General features: G+C 49.9%; 2 protein-coding genes and 1 pseudogene across 4 annotated transcripts; 1 reads left to right on the top strand and 2 right to left on the bottom strand.

Moving 5' to 3' along the window:
• Positions 1 to 306: 306 nt before the first annotated feature.
• On the bottom strand, positions 307 to 6,264 carry USP21 (ubiquitin specific peptidase 21). Of its 3 annotated transcripts, none has more exons than XM_045298426.1 (12): positions 6,100 to 6,264; positions 4,730 to 5,350; positions 3,908 to 3,967; positions 3,611 to 3,731; positions 3,282 to 3,393; positions 2,968 to 3,123; positions 2,428 to 2,492; positions 2,074 to 2,177; positions 1,799 to 1,885; positions 1,243 to 1,321; positions 873 to 980; positions 307 to 787 (listed from the first exon to the last, which is right to left on the bottom strand). In XM_045298426.1, the coding sequence occupies exons 2-12, from the start codon at positions 5,327 to 5,329 to the stop codon at positions 582 to 584; spliced, it is 1,698 nt and encodes a 565-aa protein (XP_045154361.1). In that variant the 5' UTR covers positions 5,330 to 5,350; positions 6,100 to 6,264; the 3' UTR covers positions 307 to 581. The 3 variants fall into 3 exon arrangements, with proteins under 3 accessions (XP_045154361.1, XP_045154363.1, XP_045154362.1); XM_045298428.1 differs by having other exon boundaries at positions 4,991 to 5,350; XM_045298427.1 differs by lacking the exon at positions 6,100 to 6,264 and having other exon boundaries at positions 4,730 to 5,749.
• Positions 6,265 to 6,846: 582 nt separating this feature from the next.
• On the bottom strand, positions 6,847 to 10,859 carry UFC1 (ubiquitin-fold modifier conjugating enzyme 1). Its single transcript, XM_004716531.2, has 6 exons — positions 10,295 to 10,859; positions 8,439 to 8,506; positions 8,161 to 8,224; positions 7,821 to 7,897; positions 7,500 to 7,590; positions 6,847 to 7,303 (listed from the first exon to the last, which is right to left on the bottom strand). Exons 1-6 carry the CDS (start codon positions 10,415 to 10,417, stop codon positions 7,223 to 7,225), a joined length of 504 nt encoding a protein of 167 aa, XP_004716588.1. The 5' UTR covers positions 10,418 to 10,859; the 3' UTR covers positions 6,847 to 7,222.
• Positions 10,860 to 14,935: 4,076 nt separating this feature from the next.
• Positions 14,936 to 15,693, top strand: LOC101656447 (annotated as a pseudogene).
• The last annotated feature ends 5,283 nt before the right edge of the window (positions 15,694 to 20,976 follow it).

The following is a 20,976-nucleotide window of genomic DNA, read 5'->3' as shown; positions in this document are numbered from 1 at the left end:
CTTATGAAAGATCTATAAGTCCCATTATATATACCCATTGGAAAACATTCTCAGTCTTGACATGGGACGAGGAGCCCGTGCCCACTGTCTTGAATATTTTCCACAATTACAAAGTTACACCTGAGGACCTGTTCCAGTGTTCACCGCTACAGGTATCAGTTTATTACTGCCCACCTCTCCCCAACCCAAGAGCCGAGGGCGTCCTGGTCTGTTCAGAGGGAGGACTGGGGGTGAGGAAGCAACCCAGGTCTCTTTTCCCACCCCATCCCACCCTACCCTCCAGAGAAGACTACAAATAAGGACATCACCTTTTCTTAATAAATTTATTCACAAAAAGTGAGACTGCAGAGGGACTGGGGACTGTACAGGGGCAGGGGGCTGGTGAATTCTGTACATGGGGCTAGGAGACGAGGGAGCCTCCAGGTGGGTCTGTCTTAATAAAAAAAATAACGGGAGCTACAACCTCCCCCTCCCCCCTCCCCGATTAAAAAGACACAAAAATAGACGTCTCTGAGGTAAATGGGGAGTCTGGGGCTGAAGGGTGTCATGGGATTCACAGGTGCTGGGGCTTAAAGGGAGTGTCACAGGCACCGGGGCGGCTCCTGCATTAGTTGGTAAAACAGCACATAGCCCTCACTGGATGCCACCTGGTTTTCACTGACGGGGGAGACACGAGAGTCATTGTAGACATGCCAACCAGTCTGGCATCGGCACAGGGCTGTGTAGTGGCCATAGTGGACGCTACCCGAGTGGTTGCAGAGGGCGTACAGCTGGTACACAGGGCTTCCTGTGGGGTGAAAGATGGTCACATTCAACTCTTGGAGCTATGTTCCTCTTCTGGGGTACCTTAAGACCTTCCCCATCAGACTCACCTGCTTTGTCACTAGCAAAATCACCTAGGCTCAGTCGCTGCAGTGGGAAGTCAACACCTACTGAACTTTTCTTGATGGAGCCCCGAGAGGCAGAAAATCGATTCAGATCTAAGCTGTGGTTAAGGAGCATTTGGGAGGCTGGAGGGGGTAGAGTGGGGAGAACGCTAGAATCCTGAATGCTATCCCTTTCCCCTCCTCCAACATCCACTGGGAGCATGGCAGAAAAAGGCAGAATGACAGGTTTTTCCTAAGGAAAACTTGATTCTTAAGTGACCAGCCTCTGACAACAGGAAGGTAGGAACTAAAGAGGGAGCGGGGGTTGGGGGCGGGTGGGTAGGAGTGTGCCCAGGAGAAACCAGATTTTGGATATGGAGCACAAGGATTCTGGGAAATCTCTGGACTGTCAACTTTTTGGTACTTCGTGTTTTCTGCCGACACCGGTCACACACCTGAATGAATTATCAGGAAGCATTAGAGCAGTGGTTCTCAACCTTCCTAATGCTGAGACCCTTTAATACAGTTCCTCATGTTGTGGTGCCACCCCCCCCAACCATAAAATTATTTTCTTTGCTCCTTCATAACTGTAATTTTGCTACTGTTATGAATCGAGCGACCCCTGTGAAAGGGTCGTTTGACTCCCAAAGGGGTTGAGACCCACAGGTTGAGAACTGCTACCTTAGAGGAATGGGCTCCTCAGCTCAGCTGACTTTTCTGACACACACACAAACTCACCAAGCTCCCCATTACTTGTGTTCTCTGGGTCACGTCCCTTTGTCCTGGGAATACCAGTGCATTTCTGAGGCTTCAACTCAAACCCAGACGTAAATATTATTTCCCCAAACCAAGGAACCATACTGCCTGCTTAGCCCACATCACGTTCCCCGATGGTTCCCACCATTCCTGTATCCCCCGTGAACCCCACATACTGGGGCGTTCTCCGACTCCAGCTCTTCTTCCTTGGTGAAAAGGCTGAAACAATCCCGCAGAGACACCTTGCCCCCAGCAAATCCTTTCTGCGGGATAAGAGGAAGGGAGGGCAGGTCAGCAGGTCTTGAGCAGTTCCCTTTGCCAAAGCTTCTCACTCGCCCAGGCTTCCATGCTGCTCAGTCACCCTCAGGGTCCCTCCCACACTCGGGAGGAGGGTAGCACTGGGCCACAGAACCCAGGGCCCATCCGCCCTTGGAATCCTGTGGAATCCCACCTTGGGGATGGGCAGGGACAGGTCACAAAAAACCTCGAAGGTCGTGGAGCGATACCCACAGGCTTGGCACTTGAGGCAACTTTTCAACTGGCCCACAAACAGGTCTAGACACAAGCAACAGGACAGGAGAAAAAGCCACTGTCAGACGTCTGAGACGCTTTCTTGGATTCTCCTGTTTTCCACGCCCACCCCTCCCCCCTCCCCTTCGCTTGACTCTCTTTCCAACACATCTAGCAAACTCTTCGTGTCAGTTCCACACTGGTATCACCCACTCCTGTTTTCACCGCCTTGGAGACCATCCATGTTTGTCTCCTATGCCTTGTGTGCCCCCCTTGGCGCTGCCCTGCTTCATACCCACAATCTTGCTGTCCTCTCGCTCCAGGTACCGCTTCCACATTAGATTGGCTCGGTCATCATCACTGCCAAGATCAAGGGAAGCGGAGAGCAGCCATGAGACAGCAGGACCACTGAGTGCTCCCAACCACTTAAATGATCCACAGAGCTCTGTTCCCTTCCTGCTCAACCACTCCTGCCCCTTTCCCTGCAGTTCGAGGAAGAGTCAAAGGGAATAACACTTCACAGAACTTTCTGGGGAAAACCAAGGTGAGAGGGGAAGCGATGCAGACGATGCAGACATGGCTTCAAACCCTTTACATCCCAGGTTTAAATGAATGATTCTCCCCCACCTCAATATGGTAACATCCTTAGCAGGCTTCTCTCCTCTGCCTGTGCTCCTCAGGCTCCCTGCTTTCCCTTGGCACTGCCATTCAAAACCATTTCCTAGGCTAAAGGATTTCCCTGGACCCAGAATCCTCAGTTTTGTCTAGCTCAAGAAAAATGCTGCTCTGAAACGTTGGAACTTTGCGGAGAGGAGGGAGGGGGCGGGACCTTTACCTTAGCTCAGGATCTTCCAGCAGAGCCCCTGCCCTGCGGGGTGGTGAGGGAGCTGGGTTGTTGGCCAGGATTGCGGGAGCCCGGTGGCCTCGTCGGTTGATTTCCAGATGCAGCCGCTCCATGAGGAGCTTCAGGAATTCTTGGGCATCCTGCTGGCTGTAGCCAGACAGAGAATATGGGTCACGGAGCTTCTAGCCCAGACACTGCCCCCTGCCCAAACATCAGTTCTCATTTTCTGAGGACATCTCAGAGCCTGTGCATGGCCTACATCCGGACGTGGCAGAGGGCAAGCCCATACCCCCAAGCTCTCCCACCTGTATCCGGAGAAGGAGGGGACGTATTTCTGGAAGACAGCTCGGAACCGAGTAGGATTCACAGCTTCGCAGGAGTCAGGGTGCCACAGGGCACCAATCACATCTGCAAAGGCTATTGGGTAGGAGTGGGGAAAGGAAACAAAGGTTAATGGCGGAAGTGGCCAGCAGGAGGAGACTTGGTGGAACGTAACCTCTAGGCAAATAGGCACAGGGAAAAGTGGCTACAACTGCCAGATTAAAGGGCTGGAGGCTGCCAGCACTGACAGATGAACCTGTACGGGGAAGGGAAGAGGGGGTTTGAAAGCAGGGAGCAGGAGTGGATGCCCCACCTTCAGTGAGCTCTTGGGCTCGGCCCCCTCCAGGCACCTCTTGCCGAAAGTCCCTTCGCAGACAGAAGTCCCGAAGAGGCCGAGTGCTGCTCAGACACTGTAGCACGGCATTTAGGAAGCACTGGGGAATGGTATGGACATTGCTATTATCTCTCAGACCAGTGCCCTGGAAGTGCTGGGAGAGCTTCAATTGCTCTCCTTCCACACCCCTCCCCAAGTCAGCAGCCCAAGCTCTCCCCCCACCCCCACCCCATTTCTTTGGCTTTCCTTTTGGAGAGGAAGGAGAGAAGGGCTTACCGTATTCCCTAGATTCCGGAGGCCAACATGACCAGAGCCAAGGAGGAGTGTGTGATGAGCCTGGGAGGTTAGAATACAGTCAGCAGGTTCCCAAAGAGCCTACCTGGCACTACCACCTTTCAACTACATGCTGCCCACGGCCGCCCCACCCCGACACGCTTCGCCACCAAACTCTTTCGCTCACTTAATATTCTGGTCTCCCTACCTCACTGGCCATGAACAGTAAGCCCATCACAGCTGAGTGTACCACGGACTGAGCCATGGCTGTCCCACCTGTGCCCCACTTACTCCTCTGCCCAGCTAACCTGCGTTGCAGCTCCTGGGGCAACTCCCCAAGCACTGGCATGGCTGCCCAGGTGCTCCCCACCCCCACCTTACTGCTTCCAAGACCCCCTCCTGCCCCCGTGGCCCCTTCCTGCACCCTCTCCTGCTGGCTCCCAACTGCGACCAGCCTAGCTCACTTAGCTGGGGAAACAGGCTGGCACGCTATCTCAGACGTTCTGAGTCCACCCCTCTTCAGCTCCAGAGATTAATTAGGCCCCAGCAGAGTCCGAGGGGAGAGAGTGCAGCAGGGGAAAGGCAGAGGCTGGGGACTCGATAAAGAATTCCAAATAGTTGGGTTAATTCCCTGGGGACCCCACACATCATGCTGGGGAGTCATGGGCAACCCAGAAACGGGTCTATGAGGCTCAGCGGTATTTAAGTAAGGGCGAGAATGGTGGGATGCCAGAGGAAGAGAGGGGAAGCCATTTTCCGACAAGAAAAGCTAGGAGTGTGGAAGATCATGGGCACGAAGTGCCAAGTGTGCTGGCTAGTCCTCACCATCTTGTCTTCAGAGTAGAAAGGCTCAGAGGACCGGGCAGATATCACATGGAAGGAGCCATGCGAGGTAGGGGGCTCCGTTCGTATGCTGAGCAGGGTGGGGGGCCCAGGAAAGCCCCCTAGGCGGCGGAGGGAGGTGCTGCGTCTCAAAGTGGGTGGCTCAGGGCGGAGCGCCAAGCGGCTCAGTGCGGCCCCCAGCTCCCCAGCACCACGGTGCCCTCCCATGGCAATCCCCATTGGGCGCAAGTCCCCACTGCTCACAGACTTGGACCGAGCGAGGTTGGTCCTGGACGGGAGAGGCAGAGCCACGGCTGGTGGTGGTGAGCCGGGCAGGGGGACCCCATGATCTGCCCGAAGAGGGCCTCTGGACCGAGAGCCCGAGGCTCTTCCCGGCCCCAGCTCCAATTTCTTGAGCCGCTCCTCTGGGGGCCCTGGCCGGGGAGGCAGAGGTCTTAACATAGAGTTTGGTCCAGGGACTGGGTTGCGCCGCTCCTTGCTGCGGGCCCGGGGGGCAAGTGATAACTTGGATCCCACCCGGGGCTGGACATTAACAGGTGGCTCTCGGTTTCGGCCCAGGCGGTGCTCAGAGGCCTGGGGCATTGTGGACACCACAGGCTGGACCTGGGAGGAGAAGAGATGGTCAGCATTTGAGTATGCAGGGCCATGGGAACTAGGGTTCCTTCCCTAGTAACCTCTCTGCGCTCTGCGCCTCTCGTATCATTGCATCCCTAGTACCTAGGTTGTGTATAGACTCAGTATCTGTTGAGTATACAAATGAGTGATAGCAGCCCACGACTTGACCCTTTCTGGTCTCCCACCGCCTCCCTGCAACATAGCTTTACAGAAACCCCGTGATGGTTCCCATCACCACCGTCTTTACTCTCTGAAGACCTGTCTAGTTCAGTGGGACGCGACCCTAGTCACTTAGGACCTCTGGTCAAATAGGGGGTGTGGGGGTAAGGATAACAGTCCACCCTCGGAAACCTGCCCCTCCACGCTGCAAAGCAGCCGATTAAACGGGGCAGGGGGGAGGAAACGACTTGCGATTCACTCCTTCCCCCACCCCTGAGCTCCGACGTGGTGTCGGGTTGAGTGGGCACCACTCCGTGACCCCTAATATCTGCTGCACCTCTCCCACCCCAGCAGGGCCTAAGCCGGGTCCGCCCCCCTCGAGGGCAAAAAGGCCGAGGCCGCTGATTGGCTACGGGGTCCGGCGGCGTATTTCCCCTGGATCCAGGGATGCAGTCCCGTCAGCCCAGTTCTCCCAGGCCCCTCTGGGCCCCACGGCACTTCTGCCTTTGTGGAGAGCGTCCTCCCGGGGCTGGGGCAGCCTTCCCTCAGTCCCCCACGCCATAACGCCCGGCCCGTACCTGTCCCCCGGTGAGGCGGCGGGGAAGGCCAGCCGGGGCCAGGCCCCAACTCAAAGCCACCCCCTCCTACCCTCGTGCAGCCCCCCCGCGGGCCGGGCTGCAGCTTTAGCCGCAGCTGCCACCCTGATCGCTCCCGCCGCAGGCGCCACCGCCATCTTTGTTGGTCCTGCCCGGCGCGGGGCCACCGGCTTCACTGTTTCTCAAGGCGCCTGCGCACCGACACTCGCCTCCCGCCCGCCCGCTTCCTTGGCGCTTGCGTGAGCCCGCCCCCTTGGCTCCGCGGTCGACACCATGGAAACGCGGCCAACGTTAGGACCAGCCGTTTTCCATCTGCCTAGAATGAATTTTAAACCCCCGCTCCCTGAGGTATTGGCTCCTGTCCCCTCATCTCCTGGTCTGCAGGGATGCACATAGTGCAATCACAGTATGCCCCCCAGATGCAGGTGTGCCCTTACGGGAATGGGCTGGGCCGGGGTTCGGCCTGCAGACCAGTGCAGTGGCATCCAACCCGCCACAGAAAGCTGTGCTGACTGTGCAAAACTCCCTTCTCTGGCGTTTTGCAGGCCAACGCAGTAGAGCGCAGCATAGCTCAACAGGAAGAGGAAAAAGGCAGATCTCAGCAGCAGGGCGAGCAGTCAGTTTCCTTAACGCTCCACGCACCCTAGACTTTCCCCTCCCTCTGGACCAAGTGTAGCTGTATGCATGTCTGCCCACCCATGTTAACAGACACCAATGAGAACCACAGGCCACCAGCGGAAGCAGCTTTTATTGATGGGTTATCTCCACAAACAAATGGAAATCAACTTCGAATTAACCCCAATCCCTATAGATTCTAACCTTGCCCCAGCTGGGAAGACGCTCTAAAGTGTCTTTTGGTTTCCAAGGCCCAAGTCTTTCCCTTCTCTGTGCAGCCTAATTTAGAAGTTCAGCAGCAATATGATTTTATTTCTTTTCAGGTGTCCCCTACTACCACCAGCAATGCTGCAACTACTTCGTAACAGCTAGGGATGGGGGGCGGGGGGCGGGGGGCGGGCAAGGGGGATGAGTAAGAAAACTAACCCACAGGAAACAGAAGACCTCTTCTATCAAAGGCCCCCCTGTCCTGTCTCTATGACTTGATCCTTCACTGGTTGCATTTCTCTTTATGCTGAATCACGCCCTTCTGAATCAGATCCGGAATTTCCACAGCCAGCCACGGACCCAGCTGCAATACAAGGGAAATCTTGTGATTACAATCACCCAGTCAACACATCTTGCCCACCAGAGGTTCCTTTTGGAGAGGGGTTCTGAAAGGAACATGTGCAAAGGATGGAACTGGGTGACTTACAGCTACTTTTTTTTGGTAACTCTCAGGGTCTCTCCCATCCCGCCTTCTTATATATAAAATACACCAAACTTACCCCCAGTGCCATGAGGTGTGCTAGTCCAAACTTGGGTACGTTCCTGGCCCACAAAGGCTTAAAGTGATCAGTCAGGCATATTTTGCCGCCCCTATGAGAGGAAGCCAAGGAAGGTGTTGGTATGTGAGGTTTACCATAAGGCCCAGCAATCTCTTGGGAACACAGGAAGACTACTAGTGATCAGAACTGAGAACAAAGTCAGCTAAGTCCTTCACTGGCCTGGAGCCTCTCTAGGCCACTCGTCTCTGGGGAATCTTCTGCCTCCCAGAGTTCCTCCCTAAAGTCTTCTTCGACCCTTTCCCATCTCCTATTCGATTTTACCTGTACATCTTTGCAGTCTTTCCATCCAGTTCAGGAATTGCAATTTCTGGAGCAGTAGTGGGATATGTGATAGGAATCTGGAGGAATTATAAAGTTTTAATGGAACAGGGAATGAGGAGAAATAAACTCATCAGACACGTTTCTTGGTGGAACTGAACTGTTCAGCAAGCTTTCCAAGCAGCATGCACACACTAGAACTGAACCTCTGCTTGCTTCACACAGCATCTTGCCCCTCCCATTTAATGGGTTTTCTTTGGTTTCTCCCAGTGAGGTGAGTTTAACAATCAGCTAATTCCTCCCCTTCTACCAGCCTCCACATTTTCCATTCCTTCATACTCACGTCAAACTCAATGTCAAATTCATATTTCAGGAGGTCATGGATGTACCAGCATTTCCCAAACCACCTGTTGACAAAAACCAAACCTCAGTCCCCTTGTGTCCATTCTCCCCATGGGTGCCTCATTGTGGGGTGGAGATTGGGAAGCTTTGGAGTTGGGGAGATGGACACAGATGAGAGAGGACAGCTCTGGCAGTGGGATTGGGGAGCCACATTACTCAAGACAGGTAAGACCCTCCCCACCAGAATCCCTCCCCAGAGTATTCTGCCTGCCTACCTACCGTGTCCCTTCTCGGTTGGACTCCAGGCGGAACCAATCATTGTCCGCATTCTTGTTGTTCTCCACATACTGAAAGCAGAGAAGGAGGCATTTGAAGGGGTTGAGGCCAAGGACAGTCTCCCCACAAATAAAAAGAAAAACACAATTACTTTCTTAGTATGTTTATCGCCTTTTCTCGCGTAAGCAAAGTTGAAGGCAACACCACACTGACAAATGAGGGGTTCACCCAGAGCACAGGCTGTGTGGGTTGCTCTTGTGGCAGTCCAGTTGATTTAGACTCACGGCAGCCCTACGGGGCAGAGTAGAACTGCCCCAGGGGCTGTTCCACAGGCTGCTATAGCTTTCTCCTGTGGGTTCAAATCACTGACCTAGTGGTTATGAGCTGAATGCTTAACCACTGTGCCACCCAGCCCCTACCACTCACTTTAGCACCCACAGAAGGCTTGATGACATCACCTAGGACCTCTCCAAGCCTCTGACAGTGTCTGCTCTCAGTCCACAACTGATTTCCTGGTAGATTCTCTTCCTGGAAGCCCTAGTGTCCACTAACACCCACACGCTAATGACTCCAAAATCTTTAACTTTAGCACAGGGACACCACATTTCTCAGGTACTTCCAACTCAACATCTACACCTGGAATTCACAGTAGTCTCTCAGACCTGTCTCTTTCCCTGTGTTCCCATTCACTTAGTCTCCAAATCTGGGGATCATTCTTGACCCTTTATCTTCTTTTCCTCCTCCAAATCCTTCACAATGTCCTGAGTATTCTTCAGATATCTCTCTCTCTCTCCTCCCCAGAACAGTCTAGTTTGGATCATTTTTTTTCACTCAGATGAATGACAGCCTTCAACCCTATCCTCCTCAATTCTATTTGCTTTTCAAATAAACCCAAATCTGACCATGATGTCCTTTGAAGGTATGCCAATGCCTGCGAGATAAAATCCAAGCTCATGCCTCTCTCTCCAGCTTCAGCTACTGCGCTCTGCTTCCCATTTTATGCATGAGCAACCTTGAACTACTTGTCCCTTCATAAATATAACATCATTTCAATCTTCCATGCCTTTATCCATGCTGCCACTTCTTCCCTGAATCTCCTCTGGTCCTCATGTTTAATAGGCAAACTCTTAAACGGACACTTACAGGTAAGAAAAGTTTGTTAAATATGAGAGCTGGAGGATGGTCAGGGAAAAAGGGATATGTATGAGGGAATAAGTAAGTTCAGAGTTGCTTCCATGCTTTCAAAATATCCTAACCATGTTTCTCTTTTTTCCTGTAAACTATCTATCTTAATGACGGCCTCTGTAGACCGTACCATACTGGGCTTTGTATGTCTTCCCTAGATACCAGCTGCATAATGCTTTTTAATTAATGCATGCAGGAAGAGAGTTGTTAGTCTTGCAGGAGACAAAAATCATTGCAAGGAAGACAAGCTTTCTTCCAACAAAAACGGATTCAAAACGAAGACGCTCGTTCCTGTTGTGCAATTCTCTCAGCAACGAACATTTCATTGGATTTCCAGCCCTATCGGGTATCGCTCAGGACACAGGAAGGTGCGAACAGGCGGGAAGGGGGACAGTGCACACCGGGGGTCTTTTGGCCCCGCCCCCCGCCGCGCGCGCCCAGCCAGGTGCCGCAGAGACACGTCGCCGCCCGGGAGGCGTCTCTGAACGAGCTGCGGCTCTCGGCCAGAAACCCACTCTGCTCCGGAACCGAGTGTCCTCGGGCGCCTCCCCACCGCCGGCGCTCGTCCTCCGGCCCCGAGCCGGAAGCGCCTTCACCCGGAACCGATTCCGGGACACTCCGCGCGTCACCAGCCACCCTCCGAGGACGCGCTCCGCCGCGGGGGCACGACTAACCCGGATGAGGGACTGATACTCCTCTTTGAGTCGCTGCACCCACAACTCACGGTCTCGGGGCCCGGCGCCCGTCTTCAGCACGGGGATCTCGGACACCACGCGCCGGGTGGCCTCGTCCGCCATCTTGGAGCGGGAGCGGCGCGGCCGGAAGTGGTGTCGCGCGGGTCCCTCGGCCGCGACGCCGCCCTCACTGTGGGGAGGGGCAGGGGCACTGCCCCACTTCTGTGAGAACGACTCTTACTGTGGTGACCGCGAAGACCCGGTGTTCGTCCCGCTCGTGGGGGCGGCAGGGAGGGCAGAGCGGAAGCGGACTCCTTGCTCGGAGTACGGCACGCACGCTTAGTCAACACTGCGCACAGCGCCCCACGCGTGACTTCCGCTCATGCTCCCCGAGGTGCTCCTGGGAAAATTGTGGACACCTGCACACGCTCGCAAGTGTTGGGCTGGCGTGGACGCGGTCTAATCTGACGGTCCACTCGTTTCCGTTGCCAAGCATCTTCCCGAGTTTTTGCGTTTAAAGCACCTCAGTGGTCATTTTTCCAAAATAGATCTTCCAAGGCTGTGAACTTGTATGAACACTCATCGCCACGTCGTTCTTCCCGGAAATGCGCTGGCGGAAACCACCAGTAGCACTGTCACTGTGTCAGCGTACCCGGACCAGCGTCCCTCGGTCGACCCCAGCGCACAGCCCCGCGAGCAAGGCGATGCCCCCGCGCTCCCCAGGCCGCTGACCCTCCCGACGAGGACGGCCACCTCCCCCGGCGCTCGGGGCGGCGGCGCTGTTCAGGTTAGAGCGAGCGCTGCAACCACACTGCTCCCGCTGCGGCACCAAGGTCAAAAGTGCACCACGGAAAATCAAAACATTAGGATTTTGATTTTGATATCTCAGTAATACAAGGGTGGTTCACAATATGATACATTGTAGCAAAAAACCAACTAACCAACTATGTTGGTTCCTGGTCTAACGACATAAAGAATGTATGGATGTCCGTAACTTCTTGTAACATGTTTCTTGCCTTCTATAAGCTACATTTGCTCCAACCAGTGGCAGTATTTCTTTTTGACATTACAGTAACTTGTATCAGAATGGGAAATCGAAAACACTTCCTTTCACGACCCCAGGAAAGCTGAGACTACGGCCGACCAGCCTTGGGAGTTTTGGCTCCCCACCGCCCTAGGTTCCTAGATTCTTGGGGAAGCGGTTTCTCGACTTCCACACGCAGCTCCCTTAGCTTCCAGCCACTTACTTTTAACTCAGTGTCCTGCTCTTCAAATCTCTTACGTGTTTTCACTGCCATCTACTGGTCGTTACTAGATCGACCCCTCCCTTGTGCGCTGTTCCTTACAGCGCTGGTGGTAGTAGTCCCCCCTTGGGACTCACTTCAGAGTCCTCAGGTTGGGGTGCGCATAAGGATTCATGTGTTGACGTAGTGCACCGCCCGTTTTCTGAGGGTACATGTTATTTAGTAAGAGGGGAAAGGTCCATGAATAACTGGCATGCATTTACTAAGAAGAGTTAAACGTTTAACTTAAATAAACTGAATTCGCTACATGGTAAATTAGAATCTAAGGTCTTTACCCCATAACAGTGCTTGTTAAATTAGTAACAACTTTTCAGTACTTTCCAATTAGAGGCCTATCTAATCAGCAAGGTTCAAAAAATAATGAAACCGTGTAAGAAACAAACAAGCCTGCATTTCCCCTTAATGGACACTGTTGAAAGATTTGTTAAAAAATATGTATAACAAAAATTTTTTTAAATATGTAATTTCAATAAGTAATTTAAAATTTCAGTACTCACTTTAAGAAAAATGAGTTTCCACCCACTCATTTTTCTTACATTCTGTAGGAAGAATTACCTTTTAGATTATCCTCTCTTTCCTCTAAGGTAATTGTGTTTTAGGATAAGAAATTAGTTGTTCATTTTGTATGGTATTATAAGTTGTTTGCCTGTGTGTTTAAGCTGACCTAACAAACCATGTTTTGTGATATTCTGAGTGCTTGCCTCTACTCTAGAATATTGTGTCTCAGTCTTGTATCAAATTAACTCAAAAATAAAATCAAGGGAGGGGGAAAAATGAGCAGCCGATACTAAGGACTCAAGTAGAAGGCAAATGTTTGGAGAGGGGAAAGAATGAGGACCTGATGCCAAGGGCTTAAATGGAGAGCAAATGTTTTGAGAATGATGAGGGCAATGAATGTACAAATGTGCTTTACACAATTGATGTAAGTAGGGATTGTGATAAGAGTTGTATGAGCCCCTAATAAAACTATTAAAAAATGTTTTGAAGATGATGCCAACAAATGTACATATGTGCTTGATACAATGGCTGTATCTATGGATTGTGATAAGAATTGTACAAGCCCCCAGTAAAATGATTTTAAAAAACCCAACAAAACCAAACGGAACTACTGCCATCAAATGCTAATAACCTTTCGGTCGGAGGCCCTGTAGGACAGAGTAGACCTGCTCCTTTGAGTTTCTGAGACTAAATTCTCATGCTCCTAATTCTCATGCTCCATAGGAGCATATGCTCTATTCTCAAGGCAGCTAGTGGGTTTTAGCTCTGACATTGAATGCTTAACCTACTGTGACACCAGGGGAGGGACTGCCATTGTGTGTGGAAAACCAGCATGGAAGGAAATATGACGAGGACTATATTCCCTAATTTATAACAGGGAATCCAGAAAACTAGTATTCCACGGGAGGAAGGCCTCCACTTTGGTTAAGTTAGAGATAAAGTCTAAGTACATTATTCTGCTTGAAATATTTCCACAGATTCTCCCCTAACAGCTATGCTGCCTTAAAGTGAGCACATGGTTGATTTTATCTCCCTACAGAAGCAGACATCCTATTGCTATCTCCTCCAGCTGTGTCACCCAGCCCCCCTTTGTTAGTCTGGGTAGACTAGAGAAACAAATTCATAAACACACATATGTATATAAGGGAGAGGTTTACAGTGAACCCTCACCACTTCGCGCTTCGACTTCCGCGGCTTCAGTCTATCATGTTTTTTGCATAACAGCACCCACTGCCTACACCCGCTCCTTCAGAGGAAAAAGACGTCAACCCACCTGTAGAATACATCCCTTAAGTCATTTCATAGGCTATTGATTACAGTATTTGTAAGAACTATGTATAATAATACTGTATGTGAAATATGTAATACTGTAAACTAGATGCCATAAATAATATAATAAATAATAAATGATAATTGTAACGTCCAAAATGTTTTACTGTATTTTCCCTTTTTTGTTTAATAAATTGGGTAATACGAGTGTAATGGTGACTAAAGGGTGCTTTTTCATGTCCTCTATGCTCTAACTATGAAAATATTTGATTTACAAATAAGGAATCCTACTTCGCGGAATTTCATTTATCACGGTAGGGTCTAGAACCGATTAACCGTGATAAACGAGGGTTCACTGTATATACAAAAGGAACTGAACATTGAGAAAACATCCCAACCCAGTTCACTCCAAGGTCATAAGTCCGATATTAGCCCATATGTCTGACAGCAGTCTATAAAGGCCTCTTTAGACTCATGAAACACATGCAGTGACGCTGAATGTAGAAGATCATAGGCCAGTGGGTAGAAAGTCTTTGGTGGTAGAAGCATCTCTCTCAGCACTGGCAGGGGTCTCCACGTGGCCATTCCAGTTCCCAAGGCTGCATCAGGGTAGGGCCATGTGCCATCTCCTTAGGGATGCCTTGCAGGATGTCAGCCTTGTCAGTAGAGAGTCTCCAAGGCAATGAACCCAGAGAGATTGTGTCTCCTGCCTCCAAGAAGGAATTATCAGATTTTCTAGAATTCTCTAGAGAAGGCCATGCCCACACAGAAGTCTCATTGGCCATCTGCCAGATTGGCAGCCTGTGGTTGGAGGGGGTGCCAGCCCCCCACCACTAATCACAGGTTCAATAAGCACAATTGTATGGTTGAAATATATAAAAATTATATTAAAGTCATCGAGAGCATGAGAGATAGAAGAGAGATTGAAATAATGGAGTTAGACACAATTCATGGTTGTGTGCTCACTTCCCGGATGGCCATGATCTTACCAGCCAGGTCTGCGCACAGCATGGGCTGAGGAGAGGTGGGCAGAGACCCGGGAGGAGACTCCAGGACCCCATTTATTGCTAACTGTGGGGTGAGGAGGGTCCCCCACAAATCATCACAGGTCCAGTAGGCGCAGTTGTACAGCGATAATAAGTAAAGATTACAGTGAAGTCATAGCATGAGAGGTAGAGGAGAGAGTCACATAATGGAGTCAGACACAGTTCATAGTAGCATGCTCACCTCAGCCCTGCTTGGTGGTCCTCGTGGGGGGAGCCCGGCCACCACGAGAGCAGGAGAGCCCCCGGGAGCGAGGACCAGAGAGAGCCTCCACTTTATTGCTAACCAAGGGTTATATCTCATTAGGGGAACATGATTACAGGTAACCACAGGTCACAGGAAGGGGCAATACAATAGGCATACACATTGTAGGAAGGGGATCTATGACACGCATAAGCGTGACAGGAAGGGGATGAGCTAGGGCTGTGCACATGATAGGAAGGGGAGGGACTAGAGGTATACATGTGAAAAGATGAGCGGACCCTGCTCGTTTCCGTGGCGTCGCGGAGCAGTCAGCTGCTTCACCATGAAGTTGAACATCTCCTTCCCAGCCACTGGCTGCCAGAAACTCATTGAAGTGGACGATGAACGCACACTTCACACTTTTTATGAGAAGCGAATGGCCACGGGAGTCGCCGCCGAGGTGCTGGGTGATGAATGGAAGGGCTATGTTGTCCGTATAAGCAGTGGGAATGACAAGCAAGGCTTTCCCATGAAGCAAGGTGTCTTGACCCACTGCCGTGTCTGCCTACTGCTGAGTAAGGGGCACTCCTGCTACAGACCAAGGAGAACTGGGGAGAGGAAGCGCAAATCTGTACCGGGCTGCATTGTGGATGCCAATCTGAGGAGCGTTCTTAACTTGGTTATCGTAAAGAGAGGGGAGAAAGATATCCCAGGACTGACTGATACAACTGTGCCTCGTCGCCTGGGGCCCCAAAGAGCCGGCAGATTCCGCAAGCTCTTTAACCTCTCTAACGAAGATGACGTCCGCCAGTGTGTTGTGAGAAGAGAAAGCCCCTGAACAAAGAAGGCAAGAAACCCAGGACCAAAGCGCCCATGATTCAGCGTCTTGTGACTCCACGCGTCCTGCAGCACAAGCGCCGGCGCATTGCCCTGAAGCAGCAGCGCACCAAGAAAAACGAGGAGGAGGCCGCGGAATACGCCAAACTTTTGGCCAAGAGAATGAAGGAGGCCAAAGAGAAACAGCAGGAACAGATTGCCAAGAGAAGGAGGCTGTCCTCGCCGAGGGCTTCCACCTTTAAGTCTGAGTCCAGTCAAAAATAAAATAGAGCATTGAATAAATAAGCTCATCTATTAAAAAAAAAAAAAAAGATGAACGGACCCTAGATTCATGATGGCGGCCTAACCTTGGTCACCCTTGGGTGGGCTTGACCTCTGGGGTCTCCTACAAGGAAACAGACAACTACTATCCTTATCAGAAGGGAGTGGGCCCTGCTTGTTGTGGGATAGACAGTGGTGACTGCTTGCTCTAGATGGCTGATAACCCTTAGGGAGAATAACCCCTGATCTACTTTTGATGACCAAGTGTATAGTCATTTGCAAGCAGCTAAGTTTGGGGAGACAACTGGGGATAAATCTTTCTGTTTCCCACAGCAGCCTAGACTCTACCCCTACACTCTTAATCCTTAAATTGACACCAGATTAGGTGACTACCACACCCCTTCAGACCTTCCCCCAATGCAGGTATTAGGTTTCCTCACCTGTGAGCTCAGGGACCTTACTGTACATTCCACCCACCTTGTGATATATGTAACTACTGAATTTACGTGTCTTATGGCTACCTATAAATATCCCAAGATAGTAAAGATTCTCTTCTCCTACCTCCAAATGAACCATCAAGAGGGGCTTAGGTGAGCATGCGACTATAAAATGTGTCTGACTCCCTTATTGTACTTGCTCTCTGTCTTTCCTACCCGCTATGACTTTACTATAATCATTACATACTATAGCTGTACTGACCCTTCAGTTATTGGAGGCTGGTTTCCTCTAATAATTGAGTCAAAGCCGACTCATAGTGACCCTGTAGGGCACCATAGGTAGAACCACCCCATTGTGAGGTCCAGTCTCACAAATGAAAGTGTCCTGAGGAGTGGTTGTGCAATTGAGGGACAGTAAGTAGACAGACACAAAGCATGCAGGGTGCTCACATATCCAGAAGTCAGGAACAAGACAAAGAGTGAATGTATGCAGGCTCTGCCAATCACACACAACAAGGTGGGCTGTGTCTTAGCTTAGAAGTCCCTGAGCTCATTGGGGGAGTAAGACCAGTATTGGGGCAGGCAGAGGGGAGTTTACCATCCTTGGAGCAAGGAGCACAATAAGACTTGTTTGTTCTTAGAGATGAGTAGTTTGTGGGGTTATGAAGAGACTTTCCCCCAGCTTTGTCTCCCCCAAAGACATGTCAAACACTAGAGGCTTTTTGCCAGCATATGGTGGGAGGTCAGATGCTTAGAGACATCCTCCCTAAAGACAGTTAGTTGCCAGACTACTGTCTGGTCCCACCACAAGAAGGGCCTACTCCCTGCTGTTAAGGACAATGGGCTACTTCTCCCTAAAGGCTTGTGACCATTAGCTTGGTTCCTGTAGGTGGGGTTTATACTCTATTGATAATGGTTTCTATGGTGGGCCAGAGAACAGGTCAAACCTGCTCAGTGACATCCAAAGTTAGGCTGCCATCCTGAATCTAGGATCCGCCCTGCTTGTCACATGTATACCCCCAATCCCTCCTCTTCCTATTGCGAGTCTATCCCTAGATTGTCCCCCTCTCATTGCTGTATGACCTATAGTGCAACCCCTTTCTGTGACATATGTCTTTATCTGTAAGTAGGGGCTTTGGGGGGGGGGTATATAGGCCTGGGTTAGCAATACAGAACTCTCTTGGGCTCCCCTCTTGGCCTCTTGTCGGTTCCCCTTCTCCTCTCCCCTGTCCTCGCTCCCCTGCTCCCTTTCCCCTTGTCCTCCTTCCCCTCCCCCTCTCTCCACGTGGACCACCAAGTGGGGGTGAGGTGAGCATGCTACTATGAAATGGGCCTGACTCCATTTTTTCAATCTCTCTTTTATCTCTCATGCTCTCGATGACTTTACTATAATCTTTACTTATTATCGCTGTACAATTGTGCCTCTCGGACCCGCGATTAGTTGTGGGGGGCTGGCCTTTCCCCCCACAGTAGCTTTCTGTGGAAAACTGAGGAAATTAGGAAGAGGGTGTATGCAGACAAATGCTCACTGTCTGTGTCTATGCTCACGATTCAAGAAGCCTGGGGGAGGCCAGGATTCTGGGTGCAGGGAGGCCTTCACGTTTGTGAGTTTGAGAAAGTCCCAGTCACATGCTTCTATCATCCCCACAATATCCTCCCATAACAGTGCTACCTTTATGTTACTTCTTGTAACATAAAGCTGATTTACTACTGGGCTGGCACATGGTACATGGCTGATTTACTACTGGGCTGGCAGCTCTTATCTATAGGAGCAGATATGTTGCCATTTGCCTGGTCTTGGCATAAGGGACTCCATTTTGAATCCCGTACCTTCTTGGTTCTCAGAACTCACCTTTCATGGGCCTCCCTCACATCAGCCTCCCTTCCCCTCGCTGAAAATCACCAGTCCTGAGAACCAGACATCCCCGAGAAAGAATGTTCTTTGAAGATGTGTTTACTCCACCTGCCCTGGTACCTATAGATAAGATTAACGACTACTTCCCTGCATTCCTTGAAGATGTGTTTATTCCACCTGTCCCGGACCTATAGATAAGATTAATGAGCGCTTCCCTTTGAAGCCCTTGTGTGCAGCTGTGCCTGCCACCAGGGGATATAAAAATGCAGCCAGAAATTCCCCTCGCGCGGTTTCACTAGCTCAATACCTGAGTTGCTGAACCCGCCCGCAAGCTTCTCAATAAAGCCTGCTTCTAAAACTTTACTAATTGGATCTTTAATTCCGTTTTGCGCCCCAAAAACCCTTACACCATTATTCTCCCCACTTACGGGACTTCTACCTGCCTCCAGCATTGGTGTTAGTAATGTTATGCTCTCAATGAGCTCAGGGACATCTATGTTAGGACCCTGTCTGTAGCTAGGGGCGCCTGCATGTTCTGAGACTATGTAAGTTGATGAAAGAATAGATTTTCCATACAGACCTGATAAAAGAACACATTCTCTCTCTCACCAGACCGGGCTTCATGGAGGAGGTGAGCACCCAAAACTTTTTGTATGTCTTTTTAATTATTCTCTTTAATTACAAAACTGTTCCTTAGGTCCCATCTGATTGTGGGCTGGCTCCCACAGCTTTCAGCTGCTTAGAGAGCAGTCATGTACTGTAAGAGGCATCTTTAAAGTAGCACTGTTATGGGTGGTGGTGGGGTATGGGAAACAGAGTATGGGAAGAGAGTGTGTGCAAATGAATTCTTTATTCTCATATTTTAAGAAGTCTACCCTTCAGGACCATTAATGAGGGTAGCAATACCAGGAGGGTAAGGGGAAGGTGGAGGGAAGAAAGGGATAACCAATCATAATGATCTATATATAATCCCCTCTGAGGGGGAGGGACAACAGAAAAGTGGGAGAAGGGAAACATCAGTCAGTGTAAGACATGAAAAAAAAAATTATAAATTATTAAGGGTTCATGAGGGAGGGAGGGAAGGAGGGAGGGAAAAATGAGTTGATACCAAGAGCTCAAGTAAAAAGAAAATGTTTTTTAAAATGATGACGGCAACAAATGTACAAATGTGATTGACACCATGGATGGATGGATGGATTGTGATAAGAGCTGTATGAGCTCTCAATAAAATGATTTTTTTTTAAAGTCTAGTAGGCTGGGTTTCTGGGGTGGAGGGAGGCCTTCAGCCTGGTGAGTTAGAGATGAGTCCCAATCACATTCTCATAATTAATAATGTTCCCCACTATATCCTCCCATCAGAGTGCCTCCTTAAAGTTACCTCTTACAAGCACATCATGCCTGATTGTTGTCTAGCTGGCAGCTTCAACTATAGGAGCAGACGTGTGCTATTGCTCTCTAGGCTCTAAAGACAGTCACTCCCCCTTACCTGCCCCATCACTGGTAGTAGATTATTCTTCCAATGAACTCAGGGAATTTAGGGTTAGGGTACAGCCCATTTTGTTACTTATGTGGTTACCTGTAATTAGGGGGTCTTCCACGCCCTGAGAGTATATAAGCTGTTGTTGAAAATACAATCTCTCTCTTTGTGGACCTGACTCCTGAAGTCATGGCTGAGGTGAACCCTTGCATGCTTTATCTTGTCTGATGTCTCTTTAATTTACCCTTCAATTACACAACTACCGCCTTTGACCCATTCGGTTGTGGGGACTGGCACCCCACAGGGGGATATTGTGGGGATGATTTTAGTATGCAGAAGGTAACTGGGAGTCATCTATAACTCACCAATGTGAAGGCCTTTCTCCACCAGAGATGGCCTTCCAGACTCTTAATTATGAGTGTGGAGAATTTGGCCACATACATTCTCTAGCTGGTCCTCAGTTTCCTACATTTCCATGTTTGTTTTATGTTTTAAATTCAAAAGGGCTGCGTGAGTAACATGGCTTCTCTCTATACTTCAGGAGCCTTCTGACTGTCAATACAAAAATAATGTCCACAAGTAGTACAGTCAGACTAGAACCTAAGCTATGCAAGACACTTTGAACCCAGCCTTATGGGTCAGGCTTCCCCAGCCCATCCACCAATTGTTTAATCACATCAGAGCGAGTGGATGTTTGTAACCCATCCTTAAATGAATTGTGGATCTCCTCCTTTAGTTGTTTGATATTTAATGAGGTGTTTCCCTTAAATCCCTGCAAGTGGTGTCTAATTAAAGCTCATTTAAGTAAGGATACTTTATATGGATAAAGGGTTACTTAAAAATTTATAATGTTCCAGTCACATTTTAGTATCAATTTATGGTGCAAGTACATGATTTTGATCTTAAGCAAATAAAACCATCTGTAATAGCTCTGTATTTTTTGCATAAAATGCCCAGTTTTGTTTGTGTCCTAAAGTCCCCTCTGATGATCTGCAGCAACAGTAGAAATGATTATACGTCTCAGAAAGGCAACCTTTGTCTTTCTCAGGAATCTGCAAGGTCCTTTTGATGTTTTGGCTACCTTCAGCAACTGGAAAGTGGTCTCTGGGCTGTCTTCCCATCCCCATGTCACACTGTCAGCTGCTTCTCCTTTCCAGGGCCACACTAGCTGCCAAGGAATCTGCTCATACTTTCTTTTTCCTGCTAAAATGCAAAGCAAATAACCCCTCTGAGCGCAAATTAACAACGTAGGATCCCAAATGCCATCGTTATTGTTCTACCAGATTGTCTCCAGATCAGCTTTATCTCTAGGAGCAGAAAGGTTTTTATCCACCCTATTTTTGTTAGAAGCTTTTGATGGAGAGAAAAAAATTGGAGTTGAAAAGAGTAAAGGCGGGGAGGAGATGAGCCAGTCAGGGTGCGATGTAACAACGATGAAAAATACAACTTTCCTCTAGTTCCTAAATGTTTCCTCCCCGCTCCCACTACCATGACTCGAATTCAACCTTGCAAGTCTG

Source organism: Echinops telfairi, unplaced genomic scaffold (genome assembly GCF_000313985.2).
Source record: "Echinops telfairi isolate 266 unplaced genomic scaffold, ASM31398v2 ScPeMD7_7425;HRSCAF=8463, whole genome shotgun sequence".
NCBI classification, from domain to species: Eukaryota; Metazoa; Chordata; class Mammalia; order Afrosoricida; family Tenrecidae; genus Echinops; species Echinops telfairi.
The sequence above is the reverse complement of the archived record's forward strand: the minus strand, read 5'-3'. Positions and strand labels throughout refer to the sequence as shown.